The sequence below is a fragment of the Marmota monax genome, unplaced genomic scaffold (genome assembly GCF_021218885.2).
Source record: "Marmota monax isolate L192 unplaced genomic scaffold, Marmota_monax_Labrador192_F-V1.1 WCK01_AAM20220418_F8-fsc00134, whole genome shotgun sequence".
Taxonomy (NCBI): Eukaryota; Metazoa; Chordata; class Mammalia; order Rodentia; family Sciuridae; genus Marmota; species Marmota monax.
In genome coordinates this window covers 5078274-5105460 of record NW_026692281.1, presented here as the reverse complement: position 1 = coordinate 5105460, position 27187 = coordinate 5078274, and the positions used below count along the sequence as shown (strand labels likewise).

Sequence of the window (27187 nt, the reverse complement as noted above, 5' to 3'; positions counted from 1 at the left end):
CAAGAATAGGTTGTATAAAGATGTGGCTTTCACTTTGCAAACTTATTATGTGAGCTGCCCTAGGAAGAGACCCATGTAGAAAGACATCAAGGCAGAGCTCCAGACTAGATCCACAGAAGAACTGTACCTTGTCAGTAAATGCATGAGTAAATTTTAAAGTGTATGTACATCTAATGAAGCTTTCAGATGCAAATAAAATCATAGCCATCATCTTCAATGAAAATTCTTAAGACTCCTAGAGCCACAGTAAAGCTCTCTTTGGATTCCTGACACACAAAAATTAAGAAATAATAAATGTTTTTTTTAAATTTACTTTATTAAGTTAAAACATGTATAACTAATTGTACCATTTCAACCCTTTAATTGTGGAGCTCAGTGACACTAGTTAGATGTACATTGTTGTTAAAGTAATGATGATTATCCATCCCCAGAATATTGTATATCATCAAAAGCAAACTCCATGTCCTTCTTCAAGAAGAAAAGAAAACAAACATCCCATTTCTGTCCACCCACCTCTGAAGTGGAACTGGTATCTTTTTACTTTGCCTATGTTCTCTTGGTCAGTTTCATTCCACCAACAACTATATTCCTGTCCTCCTTCCTTCCCCTCAATCCCTTTCTTATATTCCACTGATATCTCTTGTAATTTCATGAAATGCCAACACACTCCCCTCCTCTTATTTTGTTCTTCCTTCTGCATAGGGGAGAAAACATTTGACCCTTGATTTTTCTGGGTGTGGCTTGTTTCACTGAGCATGATTTTCTACCGCTGCATCTATTTAGCAGTAAATGCCACAATCTCATTCTTCTTTTCAGCTGAGTAAAATTCGTGTGTGTGTGTGTGTGTGTGTGTGTTACATTTTCTTTATTCATTCATCTGTTGACAGGTATCTGGATTGGTTCCATAGCTTGGCTATTGTTAATTGTGCTACTATAAACACTGAGGTGACTGTATGTTGATAGTATGTTTATTTTAGATATATACCATGGAGATGAGTGGGAAAGCTTGGTCAGATGCTGGCTCCATTCCTACTTTTTTAAGGAATCACTATACTGCTTTAAAGAGTGGTTGTATTAATTTGCAATACCACCAACAATGTATCAGTGTATTTTATTTCCATACCATCACCAGAGTTTAATATGATTTGTATGCTTTTTAAAGTTTTTATGTATTCTGGATAATTGTCATTCTGACTTAAATTCCTTTGCTGTACACAAAGTAGAGTCACATCCTTCATGTCTTCATACATGTTCTTAGGGGAATGATGATCATCACATCCCACCATCTTTCCTACTTTATGTACAACCATAGATATGAAAACTTGTGCTCTAAATGTGTAGTATGTGTTGTAATGTATTCTGTTATCATATATAACAAATTAAAATTAAAAAGAAAATGATAAGAGAGTATTATGAGATATTTTTTCCTGTTTTAATTTTTATTTATTATTATGAATCACTTGACCATCCTCAGCCTACTCTTCTCAAAAATAAACAAATGGTTACCATAAAAATTCCTTTGCTGTATAGAATTTTAATTTGATATAATCCAATTTATTGATTTTTGGATTTATTTCTTGCACTTTAGGAGTCTTGTTAAGGAAGACAGTACCAACACATTGAAAGTTTGAGCCCACATTTTCCTCTAGTAGCTGTAGATTTCCTGGTCTAATTCCTAGGTCTTTGATCCACATTGAGTTCAATTTTGTGCAGGGGGACATATAGAGTTCTAGTTTCATTCTTATACATATGGATATCCAATTTTCCCAGCAACAGTGGTTTAAAAAGGCTATCTTTTCTATCTTCTTTCTTTCTATGCTTTTAGCATCTTTGTCTAGTATCAAATGACAGTATCTATGTAGGTTTTTCTCTATATCTTCTATTACATTTGTTTTCATGTGTGACTTATTGACTGTACCATGACGTAGTATAATTTGAAGTTTGGTATACTTCTTCAGTATTGTTTTGGATATTCTTGATCTCTTAGTATTCCAAATAAATTTCAGTATTGATTTTTCTAGTTCTGTGATGAATGTCATTGGCATTTTGATGAAAATTACATTGAATCTGTACAATGCTTTTGGTAGCATGGCTGTTTTGATAATATTAAGTCTGCCTATAAATGAACATGGAATATCTTTTCATCTTCTAAGATCTTCAATTTCTTTCTAACATGTTTTATAGTTTTTATTGTAAAGGTCTTTCACCTTAATGGTTAGATTTATTCTTTTTCAGCATATTCATTATTGAAGTACAGTAAAGCAATGTTGTATAATATTTCATCCATTGGAAAAGTTAATCCATCAAACTCACTGTCTTCCCTGTGGCACCTGCATATTTCTCTAAAATAGATCATATTTTAAGGCACAAAAATTTCTTCCCCCCTATCGGATAATAATGGAGTGTAATTAGAAATCAATGACAAGATAAAAACAAAAACCATTCTACCACCTATAGATTAAATAATACATATTTGAATGATGAAGGGATCTAAAAAGAAATCAAGGGGGAGCAAATTTTTACCCCTCACACATAAGCTAGAACACTAGTCTCTAGGATAATAAAGAACTCAAAAAGCTAAGTACCAAAAAATAAATAAAAATAAATAAACCAATCAAAAAATGATGGGCCACAGATCTGAACAGACACTTCTCAGAAGAGGATATACAATCAATCAACAAATATATGAAAAAATGCTCATCATCTCTAGCAATCAGAGAAATGCAAATCAAAACTACTCTAAGATATCATCTCACTCCAGTTAGAATGGCAGCTATTATGAAGACAAACAACAATAAGTGTTGGCAAGGATGTGGGGAAAAAGGTACACTCATACATTGCTGGTGGGACTGCAAATTGGTACAGCCAATATGGAAAGCAGTATGGAGAATCCTCGGAAATCTGGGAATGTAACCACCATTTAACCCACCTATCCCCCTCCTTGAACTACACCCAAAGGACCTAAAAACAGCATACAACAGGGACATACGCACATAATATTTAAAGCAGCACAATTCACAATAGCTTAACTGTGGAGCCAACCTAGATGCCCTTCAGTGGATGAATGGATAAAAAATGTGGCATATATACACACAGGAATTTTACTAAGCATTAAAAGAGAATAAAATCATGGAATTTGCAGGTAAATGGATGGTGTTGGAGAAGATAATGCTAAGTGAAGTTAGCCAATCCCCCCAAAAAACAAATGCTGAATGTTTTCTCTGATATAAGTAGGCTGACTCATAGTGGGGTAGGGAGGGGGAGCATGGGGGGATTAGATGAATTCTAGATGGGGAAGAGGGGTGGGAGGGGAAGAGAGGGGGAAGGGGATTAGCAAGGATGGTGGAATGTGATGGACATCATTATCCAAAGTACATGTATGAAGGCTCGAATTGGGTGTCAACATACTTTATTTATAAACAGAGATATGAAAAATTGTGGTATATATGTATAATAAGAATTGTAATACAAAAAAACAAACTACATGTATACAGGCATGAATTGCCGTGAACATACTCTATATACAATGATATGAAAAATTGTACTCTATATGTGTAATAAGAATTGTAATGCATTCTGATGTTGTATTTAAAAAAAATAAAATGAATAAAACTAAAAAAAATGAAAGAAGAAGAAATCACAGGGAAAATTTAAAAATTTTTGAAAAGAATGAGAATAGAGATAAAGCATACTAAAATCTCTGGGAGAGTATGAAGGCTGTTTGTAAGGGAAGTTTATAGCACTGAATCCCTACATTAAAAAAACAGAAAATATCCCAAATAAAAAACTAAACATAAAGGCTATAGAAAAGAAGAATAATCTAACACCCAAATCAGTAGAAAATGGGAAATAATATTAGAATGGAAATTAATGAAATTGAGAATTTACAAAAAACATGAAAAGGATCAAAGAATCAAAGAGTTAGTTCTTTGCAAAGATAAACAAGATTGATAAATTGTAGCCAAACAAACCATAAGAAAGAAAGACAAGATACAAATCAACAAAATTAGAGATAAAAAAGGAAATATCTCGGGGAACTTGAAGATGGCGGCGAGGGGAGTGCATTGCCCCCGTGTGCCGCGTCACTGTGTGGGAGTATGACAAGTCAGGACAGCTAAAGGCTATCTTGTTAGGAATTTCCAGCAATAGTGGGGTGCTCCGGAACCTGGAGGAAGGATTTCCATCGCACAAGGATCGGCTACGGGGACTCAAACGCGAGAGATTTGTCGCACGAAGGGTAACACTGCTTATTCAGCAAACTGCCCTGTGGCTAGAGTCTGAAGTGCGCTGGGAAACGAGGAGGAGATAGTGGCGCAGGGATACAGCGCTGCAGTTTCTGCCAGCCGTGCAAGCACCGTACTCATTGCTGAATTCTGGGTTCGAGACGGGGGAAGGAAGCGGTCCATTCCGGTTCTCCACACCGGTCAGACCACAGAGGAGGCCAGCGGCCACCATCTTGGAGAGCTGACGTCACCATCCCTGTTTTCGACTGACCGCAGCTCATTCAGCCATAGAACAGGTAATTTCAGGCTGCCATTCGCCTGCGGCTTGCAGACAGATTACTTAGGCTCAGTGCATGAGTGCTTCTTGGAGCCTGCTCTTATCAGAGCATACACCGAGCACGGAGCGGCCGAGTTTCCCGGAACTACCCTGGCCCAGGGCTAAGGAGCCCGCGGAAACTGCTTCTTGGAGCCTGCTGTTATCAGAGCATACACCGAGCACGGAGCGGCCGAGTTCCGGCTCCCGGAACTGCTCTGGCCCAGGGCTAAGGAGACCGCGGAAACTGCTTCTCGGTCCGGGTCCTGCTGAGGGCCGGTCAGGACTCACCCATTGCTTTGGTTACCCGGCAAAGGGAACGAAATGCTGCCATTCGCATAGGATACCAACATGGCAGAGATCTGATGTCATCAGAAAGCGGCAGAATAGAGAACTTCATCAATACCAGTGGTGACAGAAACAGTTGGTCTCCTGGTAGGGAGGGTGAGGCACAGACACCCGAGTCTCTCTCGATTTGTCTTCGAGCCAGAGGGGAGGAGCCGGGACGCCGCCCGCGCCCAGAGCAGGCCCAGTGGCTCGCCAGCGTGGTGATCGCGTGACCCCAATTGGAGAGGAGGTGGAGCGGAGCCGCCACCCGCGCCCGCAAGGTGGGCAGACCCGCGACCCAGTGGTACACGGGCGTGGTAGGAGGGACAGGGCAGAGCCGCCACCCGCGCCTCCAAGGTAAGCAGACCTGCGACAGACTGGCGGGTCAGGCCCAGCGGCCTGCCAGCGTGGTACACACATCACCCCAACTGGAGTAGGGGCAGAGCAGAGCCTTCGCCCGCACCCGGATCAGGCCCTGCCGGTGTGGTGGTCACGTGACCCCAATTGGAGTGGGGGCGGAGCAGAACCGCCACCCGTGCCCGCAGGGTGAGCAGACCTGCGACCAACCTGCAGATCAGGCCCAGCGGTCCGCAGGCGTGGTAGGAGGGGCAGGGCAGAGCCGCCGCCCGCGCCTGCAAGGTAGGCAGACCTGCGACAGACCGGTGGATCAGGCCCAGGAGCCTGCTGGCGTGGTACACACGTCACCCCAATTGGAGTAGGGGCAGAGCAGAGTTGCTGCCCGTGCCAGGAACAGGCCCAGTGACCTGCCGGCGTGGTAGTCACGACACCCCAATTGGAGTAGGGGCAGAGAAGAGCCGCCACCCATGCCCGATAGGTGGGCAGACCTGCGACCGACCAGCGGGACAGGCCCAGAGGCCTGCCGGTGCGACAGACACATTACCCCATTTGGAGTAGGGGAAGAGCAGAGCCGCTGCCCGCGCCTGCAGGGTAGGCAGACCTGCAACCGACCGGCGGATCAGGCCCGGTAGTCTGCCGGCGTGGTACACTCGTCACCCCAATTGGAGTAGGGGCAGAACAGAGCCGCCGCCCGCGCCCGGAACAGGCCCAGTGACCTGCCGGCGTGGTAGTCACGACACCCCAATTGGAGTAAGGAGAGAGCAGAGCCGCCGCCCGCGCCTGCAAGGTAGGCAGACCGCCGCCCGACCCTGCAAGGGAGACTTTTCAACTATACAAGAGAAATATAAATATATAGGAGAAAAAAAACATTTCAAAAACACAACAGTTTCACCAAGCAGAAAGAAACGCAAGCAGTATGAAAAGACAAGGAAAGAAAGGACCACAAGCAATGCAGGTCAACTCAACTTCAGAAGAGGTAACAGCTGCAGCAGATGGAATGTCAGATAAAGAATTCAGGATATACATGCTTCAGATGATCTGGAGTATCAAGGAAGACATTAGACAGCAAAATCAGACAATGAAAGATCACTTCGACAATGAATTACACAAACAAATCCAGGAAGCAAAGGATCAACTATACAGGGAGATTGAGGTTATAAAAAACAAACAAACAGAAATCCTAGAAATGCAGGAAGCAATAAACCAACTTAAAAACTCAATGGAGAATACTACCAGCAGAGTAGAACACTTAGAAGATAGAACATCAGACAATGAAGACAAAGTGTTTCAACTTGAAAAGAACATAGACAGCTCACCAAGACTGTTAAGAAACCATGAGCAGAACATCCAAGAAATATGGGATAACATTAAGAGACCAAACTTAAGAGTCATTGGGATACAGGAAGGTACAGAACTCCAAACCAAAGGAATGAACAATCTATTCAATGAAATAATACGAGAAAACTTCCCAGACTTGAAGAATGAGACAGAACCCCAAATCCTAGAAGCCTACAGGACGCCGAATGTGCAAAATCATAAGAGATCCACACCTAGACACATTATAATGAAGATGCCCAACATACAGAATAAGGAGAGAATTTTAAAAGCTACAAGAGAAAGGAAGCAGATTACATTTAGGGGTAAGCCAATCAGGATAACAGCTGATCTTTCCACACAGACTATGAAAGCTAGAAGATCCTGGAATAACATATTTCAAACACTGAAAGAAAATGGGTTCCAACCAAGAATTGTGTATCCAGCGAAATTAAGCTTCAGGATGGAAGATGAAATTAAAACCTTCCACGATAAACAAAAGTTAAAAAAATTTGCAGCTAGAAAACCATCTCTTCAAAACATCCTTGGCAAAACATTACAGGAAGAGGAAATGGAAAATAACAATGAAAACCAACAGTGGGAGATAGGACAGTAAAGGGGGGAAAAATAATCAAAGAGGAAAACAAACCATGTTTAGTAACAGAAATAAACAAATATGGCTGGAAGAACAACCCATATCTCAATAATAACCCTAAATGTTAATGGCTTAAACTCACCAATTAAGAGACACAGGCTAGTAGAATGGATCACAAAACAAGGCCCAACAATATGCTGCCCACAGGAGACGCATTTGATAGGAAAAGACATACATAGGCTAAAGGTGAAAGGTTGGGAAAAATCATATCACTCATATGGACTTCGGAAACAAGCAGGAGTGTCCATACTCATATCAAATAAAATAGATTTCAAGCCAAAGTTAATCAAAAGGGATAAAGAGGGACACTACATACTGCTTAAGGGAACCATACACCAACAAGACATAACAATCATAAATATATATGCCCCAAACAATGGTGCACCTATGTTCATCAAACAAACTCTTCTCAAGTTCAAGAGTCTAATAGACCACCATACAAGAATCATGGGAGACTTCAACACACCTCTCTCGCCACTGGACAGATCTTCCAAACAAAAGTTGAATAAGGAAACTATAGAACTCAATAACACAATTAATAACCTAGACTTAATTGACATATATAGAATATACCACCCAACATCAAGCAGTTACACTTTTTTCTCAGCAGCACATGGATCCTTCTCAAAAATAGATCATATATTATGTCACAGGGAAACTCTTAGACAATATAAAGGAGTAGAGATAATACCATGCATCTTATCTGATCATAATGGAATGGAACTGAAAATCAACGATAAAAGAAGGAAGGAAAAAGCATACATCACTTGGAGAATGAACAATAGGTTACTGAATGATCAATGGGTTATAGAAGACATCAAGGAGCAAATTAAAAAATTCTTAGAGATAAATGAAAACACAGACACAACATATCGGAATCTATGGGACACATTGAAAGCAGTTCTAAGAGTAAAATTCATTGCTTGGAGTTCATTCCTTAAAAAAAGAAAAAAAAACAACAAATAAATGATCTCATACTTCATCTCAAAATCCTAGAAAAAGAAGAGCAAAACAACAGCAAAAGAAGTAGAAGGCAAGAAATAATTAAAATCAGAGCTGAAATTAATGAAATTGAAACAAAAGAAACAATTGAAAAAATTGACAAAACTAAAAGTTGGTTCTTTGAAAATACAAACAAAATCGACAGACCCTTAGCCATGCTAGCGAAGAGAAGAAGAGAGAGAACTCAAATTACTAGCATACGGGATGAAAAAGGCAATATCAAAACAGACAATTCAGAAATACAGAAGATAATCAAAAACTATTTTGAATCCTTATACTCCAATAAATTAGAAGATAGTGAAGGCATCGATAAATTTCTTAAGTCATATGATCTGCCCAGATTGAGTCAGGAGGATATAGACAACCTAAACAGACCAATATCAATTGAGGAAATAGAAGAAACCATCAAAAGACTACCAACTAAGAAAAGCCCAGGACCGGATGGGTATACAGCAGAGTTTTACAAAACCTTTAAAGAGGAACTAATACCAATACTTTTCAAGCTACTTCAGGAAATAGAAAAAGAGGGAGAACTTCCAAATTCATTTTACGAGGCCAACATCACCCTGATACCTAAACCAGACAAAGACACTTCAAAGACAGAAAACTACAGACCAATATGTCTAATGAACCTAGATGCAAAAATCCTCAATAAAATTCTGGCGAATCGGATACAAAAACATATCAAAAAAATTGTGCACCATGATCAAGTAGGATTCATCCCTGGGATGCAAGGCTGGTTCAATATACGGAAATCAATAAATGTTATTCACCACATCAATAGACTTAAAAATAAGAACCATATGATCATCTCGATAGATGCAGAAAAAGCATTCGACAAAGTCCAGCATCCCTTTATGTTCAAAACTCTAGAAAAACTAGGGATAACAGGAACATACCTCAATATTGTAAAAGCAATCTATGCTAAGCCTCAGGCTAGCATCATTCTGAATGGAAAAAGGCATTCCCTCTAAAATCTGGAACAAGACAGGGATGCCCTCTCTCTCCACTTCTCTTCAACATAGTTCTCAAAACACTGGCCAGAGCAATTAGACAGATGAAAGAAATTAAAGGCATAAAAATAGGGAAAGAAGAACTTAAATTATCACTATTTGCAGGTGACATGATTCTATACCTAGCAGACCCAAAAGGGTCTACAAAGAAACTATTAGAGCTAATAAATGAATTCAGCAAAGTGGCAGGATATAAAATCAACACGCATACATCAAAGGCATTCCTGTATATCAGTGACAAATCCTCTGAAATGGAAATGAGGACAACCACTCCATTCACAATATCTTCAAAAAAAATAAAATACTTGGGAATCAACCTAACAAAAGAGGTGAAAGACTTATACAATGAAAACTACAGAACCCTAAAGAGAGAAATAGAAGATCTTAGAAGATGGAAAAATATACCCTGTTCATGGATAGGCAGAACTAACATCATCAAAATGGTGATATTACTAAAAGTTCTTTATAGGTTTAATGCAATGCCAAGCAAAATCCCAATGGCATTTCTTGTAGAAATAGAGAAAGCAATCATGAAATTCATATGGAAAAATAAAAGACCCAGAATAGCAAAAACAATGCTAAGCAGGAAGTGTGAATCAGGCGGTATAGTGATACCAGACTTCAAACTATACTACAGAGCAATAGTAACAAAAACAGCATGGTACTGGTACCAAAACAGGCGGGTGGACCAATGGTACAGAATAGAGGACACAGAAACCAATCCAAAAAACTACAACTATCTTATATTTGATAGAGGGGCTAAAAGCATGCAATGGAGGAAGGATAGCATCTTCAACAAATGGTGCTGGGAAAACTGGAAATCCATATGCAACAAAATGAAACTGAATCCCTTTCTCTCGCCATGCACAAAAGTTAATTCAAAATGGATCAAGGAGCTTGATATCAAATCAGAGACACGCCGTCTGAAGAAGAAAAAGTTGGCTACGATCTACATTCGGTGGGGTCGGGCTCCAAATTCCTCAATAGGACACCCATAGCACAAAAGTTAATAACTAGAATCAACAAATGGGACTTACTCAAACTAAAAAGTGTTTTCAAGGCAAAAGAAACAATAAGAGAGGTAAATAGGGAGCCTACACCCTGGAAACAAATCTTTACTCCTCACACTTCAGATAGAGCCCTAATATCCAGAGTATACAAAGAACTCAAAAAATTAGACAATAAGAGAACAAACAACCCAATCAACAAATGGGCCAAGGACCTGAACAGACACTTCTCAGAGGAGGACATACAGTCAATCAACAAGTACATGAAAAAATGCTCAACATCTCTAGCTGTCAGAGAAATGCAAATCAAAACCACCCTAAGATACCATCTCACTCCAGTAAGATTGGCAGCCATTAGGAAGTCAAACAACAACAAGTGCTGGCGAGGATGTGGGGAAAACGGTACAGTTGTACATTGCTGGTGGGACTGCAAATTGGTGCAGCCAATTTGGAAAGCAGTATGGAGATTTCTTGGAAAGCTGGGAATGGAACCACCATTTGACCCAGCTATTCCCCTTCTCGGTCTATTCCCTAAAGACCTAAAAAGAGCATGCTACAGGGACACTGCTACATCGATGTTCATAGCAGCACAATTCACAATAGCAAGACTGTGGAACCAACCTAGATGCCCTTCAATAGATGAATGGATAAAAAAATGTGGCATTTATACACAATGGAGTATTACTCTGCATTAAAAAATGACAAAATCATAGAATTTGCAGGGAAATGGATGGCATTAGAGCAGATTATGCTAAGTGAAGCTAGCCAATCCCTAAAAAACAAATGCCAAATGTCTTCTTTGATATAAGGAGAGTAACTAAGAACAGAGTAGGGACGAAGAGCATGAGAAGAAGATTAACATTAAACAGGGATGAGAGGTGGGAGGGAAAGGGAGAGAGAAGGGAAATTGCATGGAAATGGAAGGAGACCCTCAGGGTTATACAAAAGTACATACAAGAGGAAGTAAGGGGAAAGGGAAAAATAATACAAGGTGGAGAAATGAATGACAGTAGAGGGGGTAGAGAGAGAAGAGGGGAGGGGAGGGCAGGGGAGGGGAGGGGGGATAGTAGAGGATAGGAAAGGCAGCAGAACACAGCAGACACTAGTATGGCAATATGTAAATCAATAGATGTGTAACTGATGTAATTCTGCAATCTGTATATGGGGTAAAAATGGGAGTTCATAACTCACTTGAATCAAAGTGTGAAATATGATATATCAAGAAATTTGTAATGTTTTGTACAACCAACAATAAAAAATTTTTAAAAAAAGGAAATATCTCCACAGAAACATCTAAAATTCAGAGGATCATTAGAAACTATTTTGAAGATTTCTACTCCAATAAACTAGAAATTCTTGAAGGTACTGATAAATTTACAAACATATGACCTACATAATTTGAACTATGAGAACATAGAAAACTTAATGAGATTGATGTCAAACAATGAAATTGAAGCAGCTATAATATCCTTCCAATGAAAAAAAAATCCCAGGACCAGATGGATTCTCAGACAAGTTCTACTAGACCTTCATAGAACTAATATCAATCCTCTTCAAAGAATTCCATAAAAATATGAAAAGAGGGAAGACTTTCAAATTCATTGAATAAAGCCAGTATCACATTGGTACCAAACCAGACAAAGACACATAAGGGAAAGGAAACTATAGGGTGATATTCCTGGTGAATATAGGTGAAAAAATCATTAATAAAACACTGGCAAACTGCATTCAAAAACATTAAGAAGATAGTACACCATGATCAAATGGGTTTCAACCCACGGATGCAAGGTTAGTTTAACATAGGCAAATCAAAAAATGTAATTCACCATATAAACAGAGTTAAGGCAAGAATCACATGGTTGTCTCAATTGATAAAGAAAAAGCATTTGACAAACTTCATCACACATTCATGTTTAAAACTCTAGAGAAAGTACAGATGGAAGGAAACTACTTCAACATTGTAAATGGTATATATGACAAACCAAAGACCTCCTCATACTAAACAAACAAAAACTGAATTTCCATAAAAACAAGAACGATATAAGGATGGGGGTATTATTTTTTTATATTCTTGATTTTAATACTCTGTTAAATGATTATGTGGCAAAGATGCTCTACTATTCTGTAGGCTTTCTCTTCAATCTATTGGTTGTTCCATTGGCTGTTAAAACACTTTTTAATTTTAAATATTATCACCTGTCAGTTCTTGCCATTATTTTCTGAGCTATTTAAGTCCTGTCTAGGTTATCTTTGCCTATATCTGTATCTTGAATTGTTTTGTCCATGTTGTCCTTTAGTTGTTTCAAAGTTTCAGGCCTTACATTAAGGTATTTGAGTCATTTTGGTTGAATTTTAGTTGATTTTTGTAAAGTAAGTTGATTTTTGAACAGCATAAGTGATAGGGTCTAGTTTAAATATTCTGTGATTTAAATTCAATTATCCTATTATCATTCACTGAAGAGGCTGTATTTTTTTAAAAATGCATTGACTAATTTGCTGAGAATCCAATGGTTGCACATGTTTGGGTTTATTCTTTGGTCCTCTATTCCACTGGTGTATGTATCTATTTTCATGCCAATACCATGCTTTTATATATTAGAATGTCACATTAATACAATTTGAAGTTGGGTATTGCAATTATTCCAGCACTGTTTTTGCTCAGAATTGCTTTGGCAATTTGTAGTCTTTTATGCTTTCATATAAATTTTTGAGTGCTTTTTTAGTGATATGAAGAATGGCATTGGCATCCCAATTTCATTGAATCTGTAGATTGATTATTATTTTTATTTTAATTATTTTTTTATTTTATTATTATTATTTTAATAATAATAATTTTTCCAATCCTTAAACATGGGAAGTCTTTTAACCAGTTATTGTCTTCTTCAATTTCTTTCTTCAGTGATTTATATCTTTTATTGTAGAGGTCTTTCACTTCCCTCATTAATGTCATTTATAGGTTTGTTTTCTTTCTTGCTTGTTTAGTAATTTTTTAAGAGTGTCTTGCTCTGCTACCCAGCCTAGTCTTGAATTTGTGGATCCTAGTGATCCACCTGCCTCAGTCTTGTGAAAACTTTTATTTTTTTATTTTTTAATTTTTTTTTTTTAGTTTTCAATGGACCTTTATTTTATTTATTTATATGTGGTGCTGAGAATCAAACCCAGTGCCTCACACATGCTAGGCAAGTACTCTACAACTGAGCCCCAATTCCAGCCCTTGTAAATACTTTTGACTACAGCAACACACTGCCCAAAAAATATTTTGATGAAGGACTGGCAATATCACTAATCATGTGTACCCTCTGCAGGGGTTATTTTTCTCTTATTTCTCCTATTTTGCTTACCTCCACTCATTAAATTATTCATCTTACTCTCCCACAATCTAGACTACTAATTTCCTGATAACTACATAAAATCATGGTCCATTTTTGCAGTATTCACAACTCCTGAAACTGTTTTCAACAGTCTAAAGTTAATGAATAAGAAAATTAAGGAAGTAATGCATACCTGTTGAACATTGGCCTGAAGGAGATCTCCAAGATGCCTGACTAAGTCAGAGAAGTTGGGCCTCTTTGTGTAATCACTATGCCAGCAGTCAAGCATGGTCTGGTAGCTATAGATTGGGAAAAATGTTAAGGTAGTCTCCATCCACCAGTTATACTTCTTTTATAACTTTTTACATGGGTGATCCATTAGGACTTGTCTTCACAATTACCCCAAAGCACATTCTCTACTGTGGCCTTATACTACAGTTACTAATAAAGCCTGCCTAACCCATACCTGTTCCTTACATACATGTGCCCACCATTACCACATTTTTCAGCTCTGTATGCATAAATAAATGTAAAGAATCAATTATATTTAGGTTTAGGAGAGAAAGGTAGCATTTATTTCTGTCACTTGCTCCTTTACCAGTACAAGAATTGTATGAGTGGTGAGAGCATTGCATTTTATGAGGCTAACTGTCAACAATTCTCTTGGACTTTGGGCTCTCCTCGGGATCAATTTTTGGCTTCAAGTAGCATTAGACAGCCTTGGGAAATGGTATAAAAACTTCCAGTTTTATATATTTTAGTTCAAATACTGGAGTCCCAAACTATACTTTCCAATGGTTTTGATAAATAAGCCATCAACTAAGTAATGGTTGCAGTTTCACATTGAAATTACTCTTCAATGAAAACCAAAGTATTTATATATATACACACAACTTTCTGGAGTGATGGATCTTTCCATTTGCTTTTAGAACATATTTTTAATTATGATGGATAACATCATTTTAATTATAATGGTTTTATAATCACATATAAGAATTGGATTAATTATGCCATATTTGTACTACACATAACATAATTTGATGAATCACATTCCCCAGTATCATTACTTTCCCTCTCTTATCTTACCAAAATCCATTTGCTCTACTCTATTGATTTCCATTCTGTTATTATTATTATTATTATTTGAATTAGTACACTATAATTATATATAATGGGATTTGTTTTTGATATATTCATTCATACATTTCCATAGCATCATGTGATAGATTGGATTACCACTGATTAAAGTTATTTAGATTTATTTATTGGGCCAGTGAGAGATTCTGGAGATTCTTGAAATTCACTCTCAGACTTTATTTCTCCAGATTGTTTCAATTTGTGTGGCCATATCTTCTTTCAGTGCCCAGTACAGGCTGTGTCAGGAAATCACACATCTGGGCTGCAATTTTTTATTTAATAGCTAAAACATAGACTTCTATGTTTTAAATCTGTGGCTAAAAAGGAACTAGCCAGTGTCCTGGTTTTATCTAATTCCTGAGTGTTTCATAATACAAATGTAATGAATATTTCACTATATGCATCTACATATGAAATTTTAATCATCTATTTCATAGTTCCCTTTGAATTATAACTATATACTTTAAGAGAGCAAAAGACAACTTTAGCATTCAACAAGAGTTTTTAAGTTGAATTTTACAACCCGCTGTATTTATGTTGATCCTTTCCTCCCAAATTAATTAAGTCTGGTGGCTCTTCATTTGTAGAACATACATTTCAGGAGTGGAATATTCAGGGGATCTCATTCTTGTTCCCTCCTTAAGCTGACGGCAGAAGTCCTCATCTACTTGCATTCCTGGGTATGGTGAAGCACCTGGAATAGAAGAAAAGACACATATTTTCCCATGGGTAAGCAATCTATCAAGTTCTTATGACTCAAATACGTAAAGAGAACTCTGGGAATAAACAAACAGCTCTGTATCTATGTAGAACATGAGACACAGGACTTCCATCCAATTTCCCAATCTTGGCTGATATCTCTGTTTGAAGGTCTGACAGAAAGTATTTACCCAGAAAATTCTAATCAAAATTGCACTGATATGATAGATGGAGGTTTTCAAAAACTAATGATTTATTTTCATTGACTTCACATTTATTAATGCTTTTAATTGATATATTCAGCCATAACTCTTGTGTTTAGTCCAAGAAGTCCTATTATTTGAAGTCTCTGAAAGCTGTTCTCATATTAATTTTTAACCTGCCATGCTCCTATGACTAAGGCATAAAGAAAAACAAGGGAGTAGAATTCTAGTCAGTGTGTGGAGGTATGCCTCCAATTTGAGAAATATAGTCCTCGTAGCATGGAAATCCAAAAGAGAAATAAGGTCTGAAAGTCAATTTCAAGTTGATAAAATGAAAACTTATTTACAAAATATTATGGGTAATAGTTAACTAAAGTACACTTTCCAAATTTGAATCATATTTAAAGTAGCTAAGCGTATTACAAAATATGTTTTAGCACAAGTTCGTACACTTATGTCAATACATAGTTTCCAAAATCACTACTGATATCTGATACATAATATTGAGTAAATACTGAAACTCTAAAATAAGTGTTCTAGGTCTTTGAGATTAAAGGTGGTATCAACATTGCCAAAATTTTATTTAAATAAACATTTGAAAATCCAAGGTGATTGGTCATTTATACACCCCAAAAATTTCCCCAAAAAATGTTCCTGGTAGTTAAGAAATATAAATCAGAAGTGACAAAGAAAAAGCCAAAGATAAAATCAAGACTAATTCTAATAAACTATCAGATTATCAAATAGAATACACTTGGAGATGAGGAGAAATTACATCAATCATCTAGCATCAACCTTCTAACTTTCAAGAAGTATGCTGTAGAAACCTGATCAGTTAGCTAATTCAAGGCAACCTGTAAGATACTCTTAATTTTAGTTACTTCTCCATTGTTGCCTTAAATAACTTATTTGGTTAGTTTTACTCTTGTTATATTTTAGGCATTATAGATATAAGCACATGTCATCATCAAGGAACAATTATTTCCAACCTGTGTGTCACACAACCCTGAGAGATTGGAGTTATAAGAATGGATCTTCATATCCTTGGGACCAATAGTCATTATCAATAGCTAAAATAATTAATGTATCACGAGTGATAATTATTTTCTAAATCATGAAAACTGATGAAATTCACAAAAGAAAATCTATTTTTTCAATTTCCTGAATTCATAATAGCTTTCTCTAATGCATGCTTTCTTAACAAAGACATGCTAAGACTGTAAGTATCTTTATATTATAAATGTGTAATTCATTTCCTAATTTGCCTGATGTAAGTAGAAAGGTTAAAATAACATATATCAGAGTTCTCTAAGTAAATTTGTTGTAATCTCTGGAACATATTAGAGCAGAATATTTGCTATTCACTCTGTGGAAAATATTAGGAGTCTTTGCGAGATAGATGGTAAAGAATCATCCCTTTTAGATGTGCACTGTGTGTCACTTCAAAGAGCAGAAACATTACCTTTTGGTGTTTATGCCATAAGAATATATTGTGTATATAGTACTGGCCTTATCCTTAGGTTCACTTTGGACAGATATATATCTTTGTATGATTTGAGTATTAATAATTGATCTGTTCCTCCCCAGGAACTATATCCTAGATTACAATTTTCAGTTATGCAAATATCTTTTTAAAAATCCATCACCTAGCTGGGCATGGTGGCACATGTCAATAATCCCTGCAGCTCAGGAGGCTGAGGCAGGAGGATGGTGAGTTCAAAGCCAGCCCCAGCAATAGTTAGGCACTAAGCAGCTCAGTGAGACCCTATCTCTAAATAAAATACAAAATAGGGCTAGGGATATGGCTCAGAGGTTGAGTACCTCTGAGTTAAATCTCCTCTCCAGTACCAAATAAACAACAACAACAACAACAACAAAAATCACCTAACTACCATTCTGCTTTGTGCTTTAACTTACACTGTCTCCTGAAATTCTTTAATTTCTTTAATCTTTACCTTTCCCAGAAACGACTCCTCCAAACTTCATATGTATCTTCGTATCCTTAAACGTCCAATTCTACTTGTTCATTCTTTTATTTACTTATTTATTTTTTAGTTGTCAATGGATTTTTTTTTACTTTATTTATTTATGTGGTGCTGAAGATCAAACCCAGTGCCTCACACATGGTTGTGGCTCTACCACTGAGCCACAACCGCAGGCAACTTGCTCATTATTTAAGAGAGTTTTCAGATGTAATTTTTCCTCAAGAAGTAGAAACTAACCTCATCCTCCATATTTTCTTTTACATTTTACCGAAATCTCTATTATAGGGTGCCGCAGTCTGGCTGGGCACAATTCAGGAGCCACTTGTCAAAAGAAACAAACTTTATTCTTAGAACACACACACCACACCACACAGCTCTTCAGGAATTCCCTCAGAGCCCAACTGCCACCACCTGCTTCCCACAAGCCTCTCAACCTCCCCCACTCCTCCTGCTCTTGAGGCCGATTGGTTGGGAAGTTTGCTGGGGTCCCTTCGGCTGTGGCTCTCAACAACAGGGCTTGTCACAGAATTAATTGGCTGTATTTTTTCCAAATTACCTGTAAGTCCTAGAGGATAAAGAACAGTCTTATCCTACAGTGATTTTAATGTGAATGTCACACAGCAAATGTTTGTTGAATTAAATTATAAATCTAATGAAATAAACTTCTAAAGTATTTAATAAGTATACATTTCTTTATCCTACTTTTAAATAAATACATGACAAATGGTGATGTTAAATGAACATTAAACACATAGAAACAATATTCTACTTTATTCTGATGTTTGAATTTTAGCAGTTACCATCAAAAGTGACATTTCATATGTAAAACCTATTGCCTGGACTTTCATTATGTTAATCACTGGGCTTGGCTTTTGAATGAAGACTATATCAAGTAAAATAACATTAATAGTTATAAATTTAACTATTATTTCTCAAAACCCATGGACATAAAAATTGTTAGTATCTTTTGTGGGCCAAAGATGTTGTGGTTATTTGGTAAGCCTACCTACTAAAATGAGGGCCTACATGCCTTCTGTTGGGGTCAACCCTTGTCACTTGATATTGCTTAAGGTGTTTTTTTCAGCCAGTGGATACAAGTTCAGCCATGAGGTACAACTACAGCATAAATACTGCTTAGTGTCAAATTGGAAGTTTCATGTATATCTTTCTGCTACTCTGAGATCTACCATGAGATTGAATATACCAGATGCTCAAAGGAGAGCCCACCTATGGGCCTGTTATCCTTCTAGAATCAATACAAGTTCTCTGCTATTTCTGCTATTCCAGAAGCAGAAAGATAAACCATATTCACAAGTAAAGTATATAGGGTAGCACTGATGGTTCTTGAATCACTTTATTTCCCATATAAGCCTTTCCATATTTGATGGTAGATCTAGGTGAAAGATTCTAGGAGACAGATTAAAGTAAAAGAGAATTGGAATGACAGAGAATATAGTTCTAGTGACTTCAGAAACAGGCCCCCCCAAAACTCAAATTCCCTAGATATTCTAGGAAAAACTGTTCTTTGGAGAGAAGTGCCAGTTAAAATCTCCAACTTTTTAATTGGAACATGGACAAAGATAATACCTTAGGAAACACTCATAATTCCTCCTGCAAGGCTAGAGAACAGATATACTAAGAAAGCTAGGGAATTGAGGTCCAACAACAACTTGTGAGTCAGTGAGAAAATATATTGGGATGTGATAACTTACATCAAATTTTTGTAAATTGTCTTGCTCTGTGGAATGCAATCGAAATACAAGGCTCTATTTTAACTTAAAGGGATGATAAGATTAATCATAGTATAAGTGGTTTTTACTTATCATGTAAATTTAAATATAAGACAGCAGCCAACAGATACTTGACCCTTCAAAACAATTAATTTTTGCTATATTTAAAAATCTTAGCTATAGTCAGTGAATATCTTATGTAATATACTTTAAAAGTGTAAGTCACAAAATGGGGTTTGGACAATTTATTTAAGGATACAAGTGAAAATTCAGAAATTAATATATTCATACTCCTAAATGTGATATTTTGATAAATATACATTATGAAATGATTAAATTACACTAATAAACATAAACATTAGTCAGCTTTTTGTCACTGTGACCAAAGTATCTGATAGGACAACTTTTTTGGGAGGTTCAGTGCGTGGTTGGCTGATTCCACTGTTCTAGGAATAAGGTGAGGCAGAACATCCTGGTAGCAGGGCAAATGCTGCTCACATGAAGGTAGCCAGGAAGTAGAGAGGTAAAGCCAGGGGACAAGATATAACTCCCAATACTATACCTCTAGAAACCTATTTCCTCTAGCCATGTCCCATCTGCCTATAGTTATCACCCAGTGCAGTAATCTTTTGAACTTATCCATCATTTGAATGTATCCACTGAATAGGTTATAGCTCTCATAATCTAATTATTTCACCTCTGAACATTCCTTCATTGACTATCACATGAGTTTATTAGTGGATACCTTATATCCAAACCATAACAAACTATTTATCTTTTTTTGTTAGTGGAATGTTTAGTATATGGTTTCTTAGGAATTTTAAATTAAAAATAAGTTATTATAACTATAGCCCACACAATACAAAATATTTCTAGAATATTAATTTCCCAACACAATACATATTAATGTCAAACAGATATTGTAATCAATGTTCTTCCTTACTAAATATCATTGAGATTTTTTAGCATTAGATAAACATCTCTCCAGTAACCACACACCAACATTCTACTCTCTGTTTTTATAAATCTGACTTTTTTAGAATATACATATAAGTGAGATCATGCATAAGTTTTCTGATAGTCTTCTTTCATTTAATGTCATGTCATCCAATTTCATCCCTGTAATTACAAATGGCTGGATTTCATTTTTAAAGGCTGGATAATATTTTATTTTCTCTGTGCATATACATACATACACACATACTATATTACATATCTCAGTTATTATAATATTATAATGAACATAGGAGTGTGAAAATATCTTCAACATACTGATTTTCTTCAACTATATTCCCAGAAGTAGATGGCTGAATCATATGGCAGTTCTATTTTTAAATTTTTTTTCAGGAACCTTCAGACTATTTTGCATATTAGCACTTCATTATACAAAATATTTAAAAAAATAATTTACATTTCCACCAATAGTATAACCTCACCAATGAGTCACCTATTGTTTTTTTGAAAATACCTATCCTTACAGGAGTGAAGTGGCAACTCAATGTACTTTGAGTTTCCATTTCCTTGACGGTTAGTGAGGAAAAGCATTTATTAAAATACCTGTTTACTATTCACATTTATGTTGAGAAATTAATATCAAGACTTCTTCCATTTAAAAATGTTATCTTTTCTTTCTATTAATTTTAGTTCTTCATAAAGTGTATATACTAACCATTTATCTTATGTATATTTTGAAAATATTTTCTCCCATTCTATAATTTATCTTTTCACTGTGTTCATTTTTTTCTTGGCAGTACAGCTTTTTACTTTGATGTAATCATATTTGCCTGATTTTATTTTTTGTTTCCTATGATTTTGGGGTAATATACAAAACATATTTGCCCATACCAGCATCATAATATCCAAGTTATATATCACCCAGATAAATGAATAAAGAAAATATGGAACACTGAGTTGATTTAAGTGTTGAATGTCATTTTTACACAAGAGGTTGTTTTCCCTACATCATTTATTGAAAAAAAACTATCCTTTCTCCATTATGTATTCTAACACTCTTGTCAATTTCAATTAACCATATATGTTGATTTACCAGGACTAAAGTTGCATATCTGGCAGCTACTGTCTCAACTTATTTTGAGACAGATGGGTGCAGTTACATGATAAAATTACTGTTCAATAAAAAAAGAAAAGTAATTTACATATCTACAAATCTTTCTGAGGGCAGGGTACCCACCCCAGTTGCAAAGATTTTGACTCGGCTTGACTGTCCCTGAGAAGGTTTGGGGAGACATATGTGGTTAGCCCTCAAGACAAGTCGTTTCACCAGAATATAAAGCTACTGCTTTAGCAGGATATTGGGGGTTGGGGAGAGCAGGTGACAGAGTTGAATACATTTGGGTGGTTATATAAAACACTTATAAGAGATTTTAGGTACCCAGGAATGCCATAGAAACACTGGAACTACACGGGCTCTCGCCAGAAGGTGGCAGGTGAAGGAAGATAAACTTGGACAGGCTCAAGACCCAGAATGTTGGGAAGCATTTGCAGCAAAAGACTGATCTAGAAAGGTCAAATAATAAACATATAGCTGAGAGAGCTGATGAAGTTGCTGTTTTTATACCTACAGACACTAAGAAGTTATGCTGTTGAGGCCTGAGTATATGTAGTCTATCTCCCAATATCCAGTGTAATACAAAATAGCAAGGCCCACTAAAACTTCCCTCCATCTCAGATATATCAATAAAACTAATATTTGAATCTTCCATTTTATCAGTTCTTATTTCATTGTATAAAATTATATGTAGATTGGAGGTATTTCTCCATAATTTTGATATTGTATTCCTTAATCTACTTTTATGCTATTTTATCTTTAATGCTATAATTTGTTAACTGGAAGTATTTGCAGGACTCTCCTTTGCTTATGCTCTCCCCCACCTTTTTCTTTCTCCATGATATTTCCTCCTTTGTCTATCTTCTCTTCAACCTTGCTATTTTTGTTTGTTTTGGTTTTGTTTTGTGTGTATGTTACTGTTTGTTGTGTTTTATTTTGTCATGGACCTGGGTACTTAACTTCCTTAGCCCAACTTGGTTTTAATTTTGAGACAGGATCTTTCTGGATTGCCAAGATGAACCTCTATCCTATGATCCTCCTGATCCAGCCACCCACATGGCATGAAGGAGCCATCATGCTTCACTTTTTAATTAAATTAATATAAAATATTGGGGTATAATAATTGGACTTAATCATTCTATGTTTTTCTTTTTATTATTTCTATAATCTCTGCCTCACATTTCCCTTGCATTATTTTCCTACTTTTGTCTCTCTCCATGTGCTTCCTCCCTCCTGTTTTCTTTTGTGCATATATTTTTGTTTGTTCATTTTGTTGTTTAGGATTATTTTATCTTTTTTGTTTTCATTTTACATGTTATTTGTGTTATTTTGCTCTTTTATTCTTGCTTTGTCTCCTTTTTCTTTTATCTTCTTTTGGGGGGATTGTTCGGTTATTTGAGATAATATGTTCATTGGATATAGACATTATATATTTTCTTCTTTTTTATTTCCATATATTCAGTTTTCACCTCTACTTCTTTTTCTTCTATTTTCTCTCTAATATTTTTTCATTCTGTTTTTTCTTTTATTTTCATACTCTATGTAGTACAATATCAATTCGAAGTTTAAATACTATGCTTTAGCCTATTTTGTTACTACAATTATTTCCTACTTCAGAACTATTGGAATTGTTTTAGTCAGCTTTTTCACTGTTGGGAGTAAAAGTCCAATCGAATCAATTGTAGAGGAGGAAAAGTTTAATTGAAGGCTCACAGTTTCAGAGATCTCAGTCCATTGACAGCTGGCTTCATTCCTCAGATATCCAAGTGAGGCATAACAACATGATGGAAGAATATGGCAGAGGGAAGCAGCTCACATCATGATCAGAAAGCAGAGAGGAGAGACTCCACTTGCCATATACAAATACGTACTCAAACTCACAACCCCAATCTTTCTGGATTGACATGGATGTTGCCACCAGCCACATCCTATCAGCCTTCATTTACCACTCAATTAATCCTGTCAGGTGATAAATTCACTGATTGCATTAAGGCTCTTATAATCATTTCTTCTCTGAATCTTCTTCCATTGTCTCACATATGAAATTCTGGGGGACACCTCACATCCAAAACAACATTCTACCATTGTCCCCCTAAAGGTCACACTCTTCTGACAATCCAAAATACATTTAGTCCATTCCCAAGAGTCCCCATTGTTTCAACACTTCCAAAATTACTCAAAGTTCAAGGCCAAAGTCTTCTCTGAGGCTTAAAGCAATCTTGTAATGTGAGCTCCTATAAAATTAATAAAACAATTTACAATATCTAATATATAATTATACCCAGTAAATATTTCCATTCAGAAAAACGGGGACATAGAAAAAAAATGGATAGGACCAAAGCAAGACTAAACTCCAGCTGGGCAAACAAGTCCTGTAGCTCTGTATCTGGCATCTGGAGCACATGACATTATGATGTTCTCTATAAAGAACTTGTGCAGATGCCCCCTCTTGGCCTTGTTGTTTGCAGCCCAAGTGGCCTTTCTGATGGCTTGTCTCTACTCAATTCTTGCAGCTTTCCTATGATGATGTCCCCTGTTACTAGTATTTCTTAATCTCAGGGATCTCCACTGCAGCTTTGAATTTCTCTTCACATCTCCATGCTTTTCCCTCTCAGGAGCTACCAGAAGGGAATCCAACACTGCTACACCTTGCCTAGCCTCCCAGGCCTTCCTTAGAAATCCTGGTGGAAGCCTCCCATTACCCCATAACACTAATACAATGCATTCCTGCAGAACCAGCACTACATGGTTGATACCAAGGTCTGCCTTGATACTACAACCATTTCCCACTTCAGAACTATTGGAATTGTTATAATCAGCTTTTTCACTGCTGGGATTAAAAGTCTATGCCTCCAGGGATACTGGCTGCAGCAACCCCTGAGTTCCTGGGTGGCTGAGCATGTTGTAAAAACTTCCTAGTCCCCCTTGTGCAAGAAGGGTACCCAATTGGTCCATTCTCAAGAAAATTTTTACTTTTACTTTCTTGAATCTGAGATGGCTATAGTCTTGCCAGCTCCTGAGATGCCTTCAAGCCATCTTTCTCATTATCTTTGGGCAAAGTTTTTAGCATTTCTTAGAGGTGGTAATGTCTTTGAAAACTGCAACTTCCTTGGCCCCAGTTTTATTCTTGCATTTCAAGTCCAAGTTTTTCAAATCTTTCTGTGCTGCTTTCTGCTTCTGATTATCACAACAAATTTGGTTAAAAGCTGCCAGAAATATCCACGCCACCACCCAAATGTTATGCAGCCTAGACATTTCTTCTGCCAGATTAAGAAGTTCATCACTTTTAAAATCAGCTTCACAGAAAGTCTCAGGACAAGGGCAAAATGCAGACAACTTCTCAGCCATAACATAACACAAATGGCCTCTACTCCAAATTCCAATACAGTCCTCCTTTTCTCAACCTTTACTGTCCACAGTCCTTTTGGCATTCTGGTCTTCTGAGATCCCACCAGAATCAGGTATTAATCTCTGTTTCCAACAATATAAAGCATTTCCAGCTTGCACTGCTATACATCTAAAAATTCCTCCCACCAATTCCAAAGAGTTCCAGATGCTTATGAACCACATGGTCTGTATATTCACAAATATGAGCCCACTCCTGGTACCAATTTCTGTGTTAGTCAGGGTTCCCTAGAGGAACAGAATCAGTTGGAAGTATAATTGTAAAAAGGGGAATTATTAGATTGGCTTACACAACCAGAAACTCGATAGTCTGCAATGGCTGTCTGTAAGCTGCAGAGATGGAAGATCTAGTAGCTGCATAGTCCAAGACACTGACACCTCAGAACAAGAGGGATCAACAATGCTACCCTAGCCTGAGACCAAAGGCTTTTGGAAAGTCCTTGGAGAATCACTGGCTTTGGAAGAGGGAAGGAGTGAGTCTGATATCCTGAGGTGATCAAATCAGCAAATGAGAACTCATTCAAGAAGAATCCAACTTAAATCTGGTGCTGCTTCATTCTTCCTCCAACTTTCATTCCATCTAAGCCATCATCCTATTGGACAGTGCTACCCACACTTAGGGAGGAGCTCCAATTCAGTTCCCTATCCCACAAACAAATCATTCCTAAACACACCCTCATTTACATGCCCAGAAGACTCTTTGTGTGTGTGTGTGTGTGTGTGTGTTGCTGGAAACTGAACCCAGGGCCTTGTGCAAGCAAGACAAGCACTCTACCAACTGAGCTATATCCCCAGCCCACTCGGAAGCCTCTTAATCTTTGGCATCTCTTAATCCAATCACATTGACAATTCAAATTAACCATTATAGAATTATAGAAAATGTTTTTAATAAATTTAATTACTTATTAATATATTGTTTGAACTCAAGATTTACTTTTAAATGTGATCATCATCTCCCCTCAAAATGGGTGGATGAAGTTGATCAAAGCACACTGAACACATTGACTGGGTTCTTTGACACAAAGTTTTACCACTCTCTCAAGACACATAGTAAAGTTAAAGTATCCTATCAAAGACAATTTACTGTCATTTATAACTAAAAAGAACCAAAAAAATAAAATATAATAAATTAATATAAAATAAAAGGGTTCTTCAGACAACAGTGGGAAAGAGATCCATTTCAGCAGATATGCAATTCTCAATATAGAAATACAGGAAACATGAGAAATAAAGGAAAGAAGATGATTCAAAATTTGACAATAAACCAATAGATGAATCCACATATTCAAATGGATGAAATAAGAGACAAATAATTCAAAAAGTTGAGGGTTAAAATGAACAGTGAACTAAAAGAAATCTGAGCAATGAACTGAGATTATACATTAAGTAAAAGTTTACTTCAATAAGAAGAGATTCTGAAAAAAAATCCTAAAAGTGAAAGATTCAATACACCATTTAAAAAATTTAGTATAAAATACCACTAATAGATAAGAGCACATAGCAGGTAGATTTTTAGGCTTTTTAAGACAAGGTATGTGATCTTGAAAACTCAATCAGCAATAAAGACAAAAAGAAACCATGATCAGAATTTCAGGAAATATGGGACAACTTTAAAAGAAGAAAACCTAGGAATCATTTGAATTAAACAGTATTCTGAGATATAAGCTAAGGACATAGATACACTTTCCAGTGAAAGAATATAAGAAAATTTTCCAAACCTCAGGAATTTGACAGACATCCACATACTGGAGGCTTTCAGAAACAAAAATAAATAATGTAAAAAATTTAAAAATAAACAAATTTTCCATGATACTTTATAAACAAAATGCCTAATATACAGAGGAAAAATAGATTTTTGACAGCCCAAAAGTAAAACTTCATGTCACAGAGATAAGCCAATACGAATAATGGCTTATTTTCTGTCCCAGTGTACTTCTTTATTTTTGATCACCATGTGTTTTAGATAAATATTAAATTGTGTCTTTTTCCTGTTCATCAAACATATTTTATTCTCTTGCCTCTAAAACACCTCAAGAGTCTAGACAAAGCCAGGCATGGTGGTGCATTCTTGTAATCCCCATGGCTCAGGAGGCTGGGACAAGAGGTTCTCAAGTAGAAACCAGTCTCAGCAATGCAGCAAGGCCCTAAGGAACTTAATGAGACCCTGTCTCAAAATAAGAAATAAAAAGGAGCTGGAGATATGGTTCAGTGATTAACCCCTGGGGTCAATCCTGGTACTAAAAAAGAAAAAAGAAAAAAAACGAAAAAGTGTCTAGACCAAGAGCCCAGACATCCTGTATAATCACAAAAGCAGCCTCTGATAAACAACACAAACATCTTCCATTATATTAAATCTCAACAGTCAAAGCCATGAATACTTCTCTATATTTAGTAACACAAATCCTGAGTTAAATATCTACTTTGTAAGTTAGATTCAC

The 27187-nt window shown here is 36.6% G+C and overlaps 1 protein-coding gene across 5 annotated transcripts in view; it reads right to left on the bottom strand.

Moving 5' to 3' along the window:
- The window catches only part of LOC124090050 (vascular endothelial growth factor receptor kdr-like), a 303001-nt gene that overhangs the window by 47063 nt on the left and 228751 nt on the right, over nucleotides 1–27187 (bottom strand). For all 5 annotated transcript variants that reach the window (XM_058578313.1, XM_058578318.1, XM_058578317.1 and 2 more), the window contains 2 exons: nucleotides 15254–15353; nucleotides 13716–13821 (listed from right to left, as the gene is read on the bottom strand). In XM_058578313.1, the coding sequence (XP_058434296.1) occupies nucleotides 13716–13821; nucleotides 15254–15353 (206 nt within the window). The remainder of the gene's footprint in view (nucleotides 1–13715; nucleotides 13822–15253; nucleotides 15354–27187) is intronic.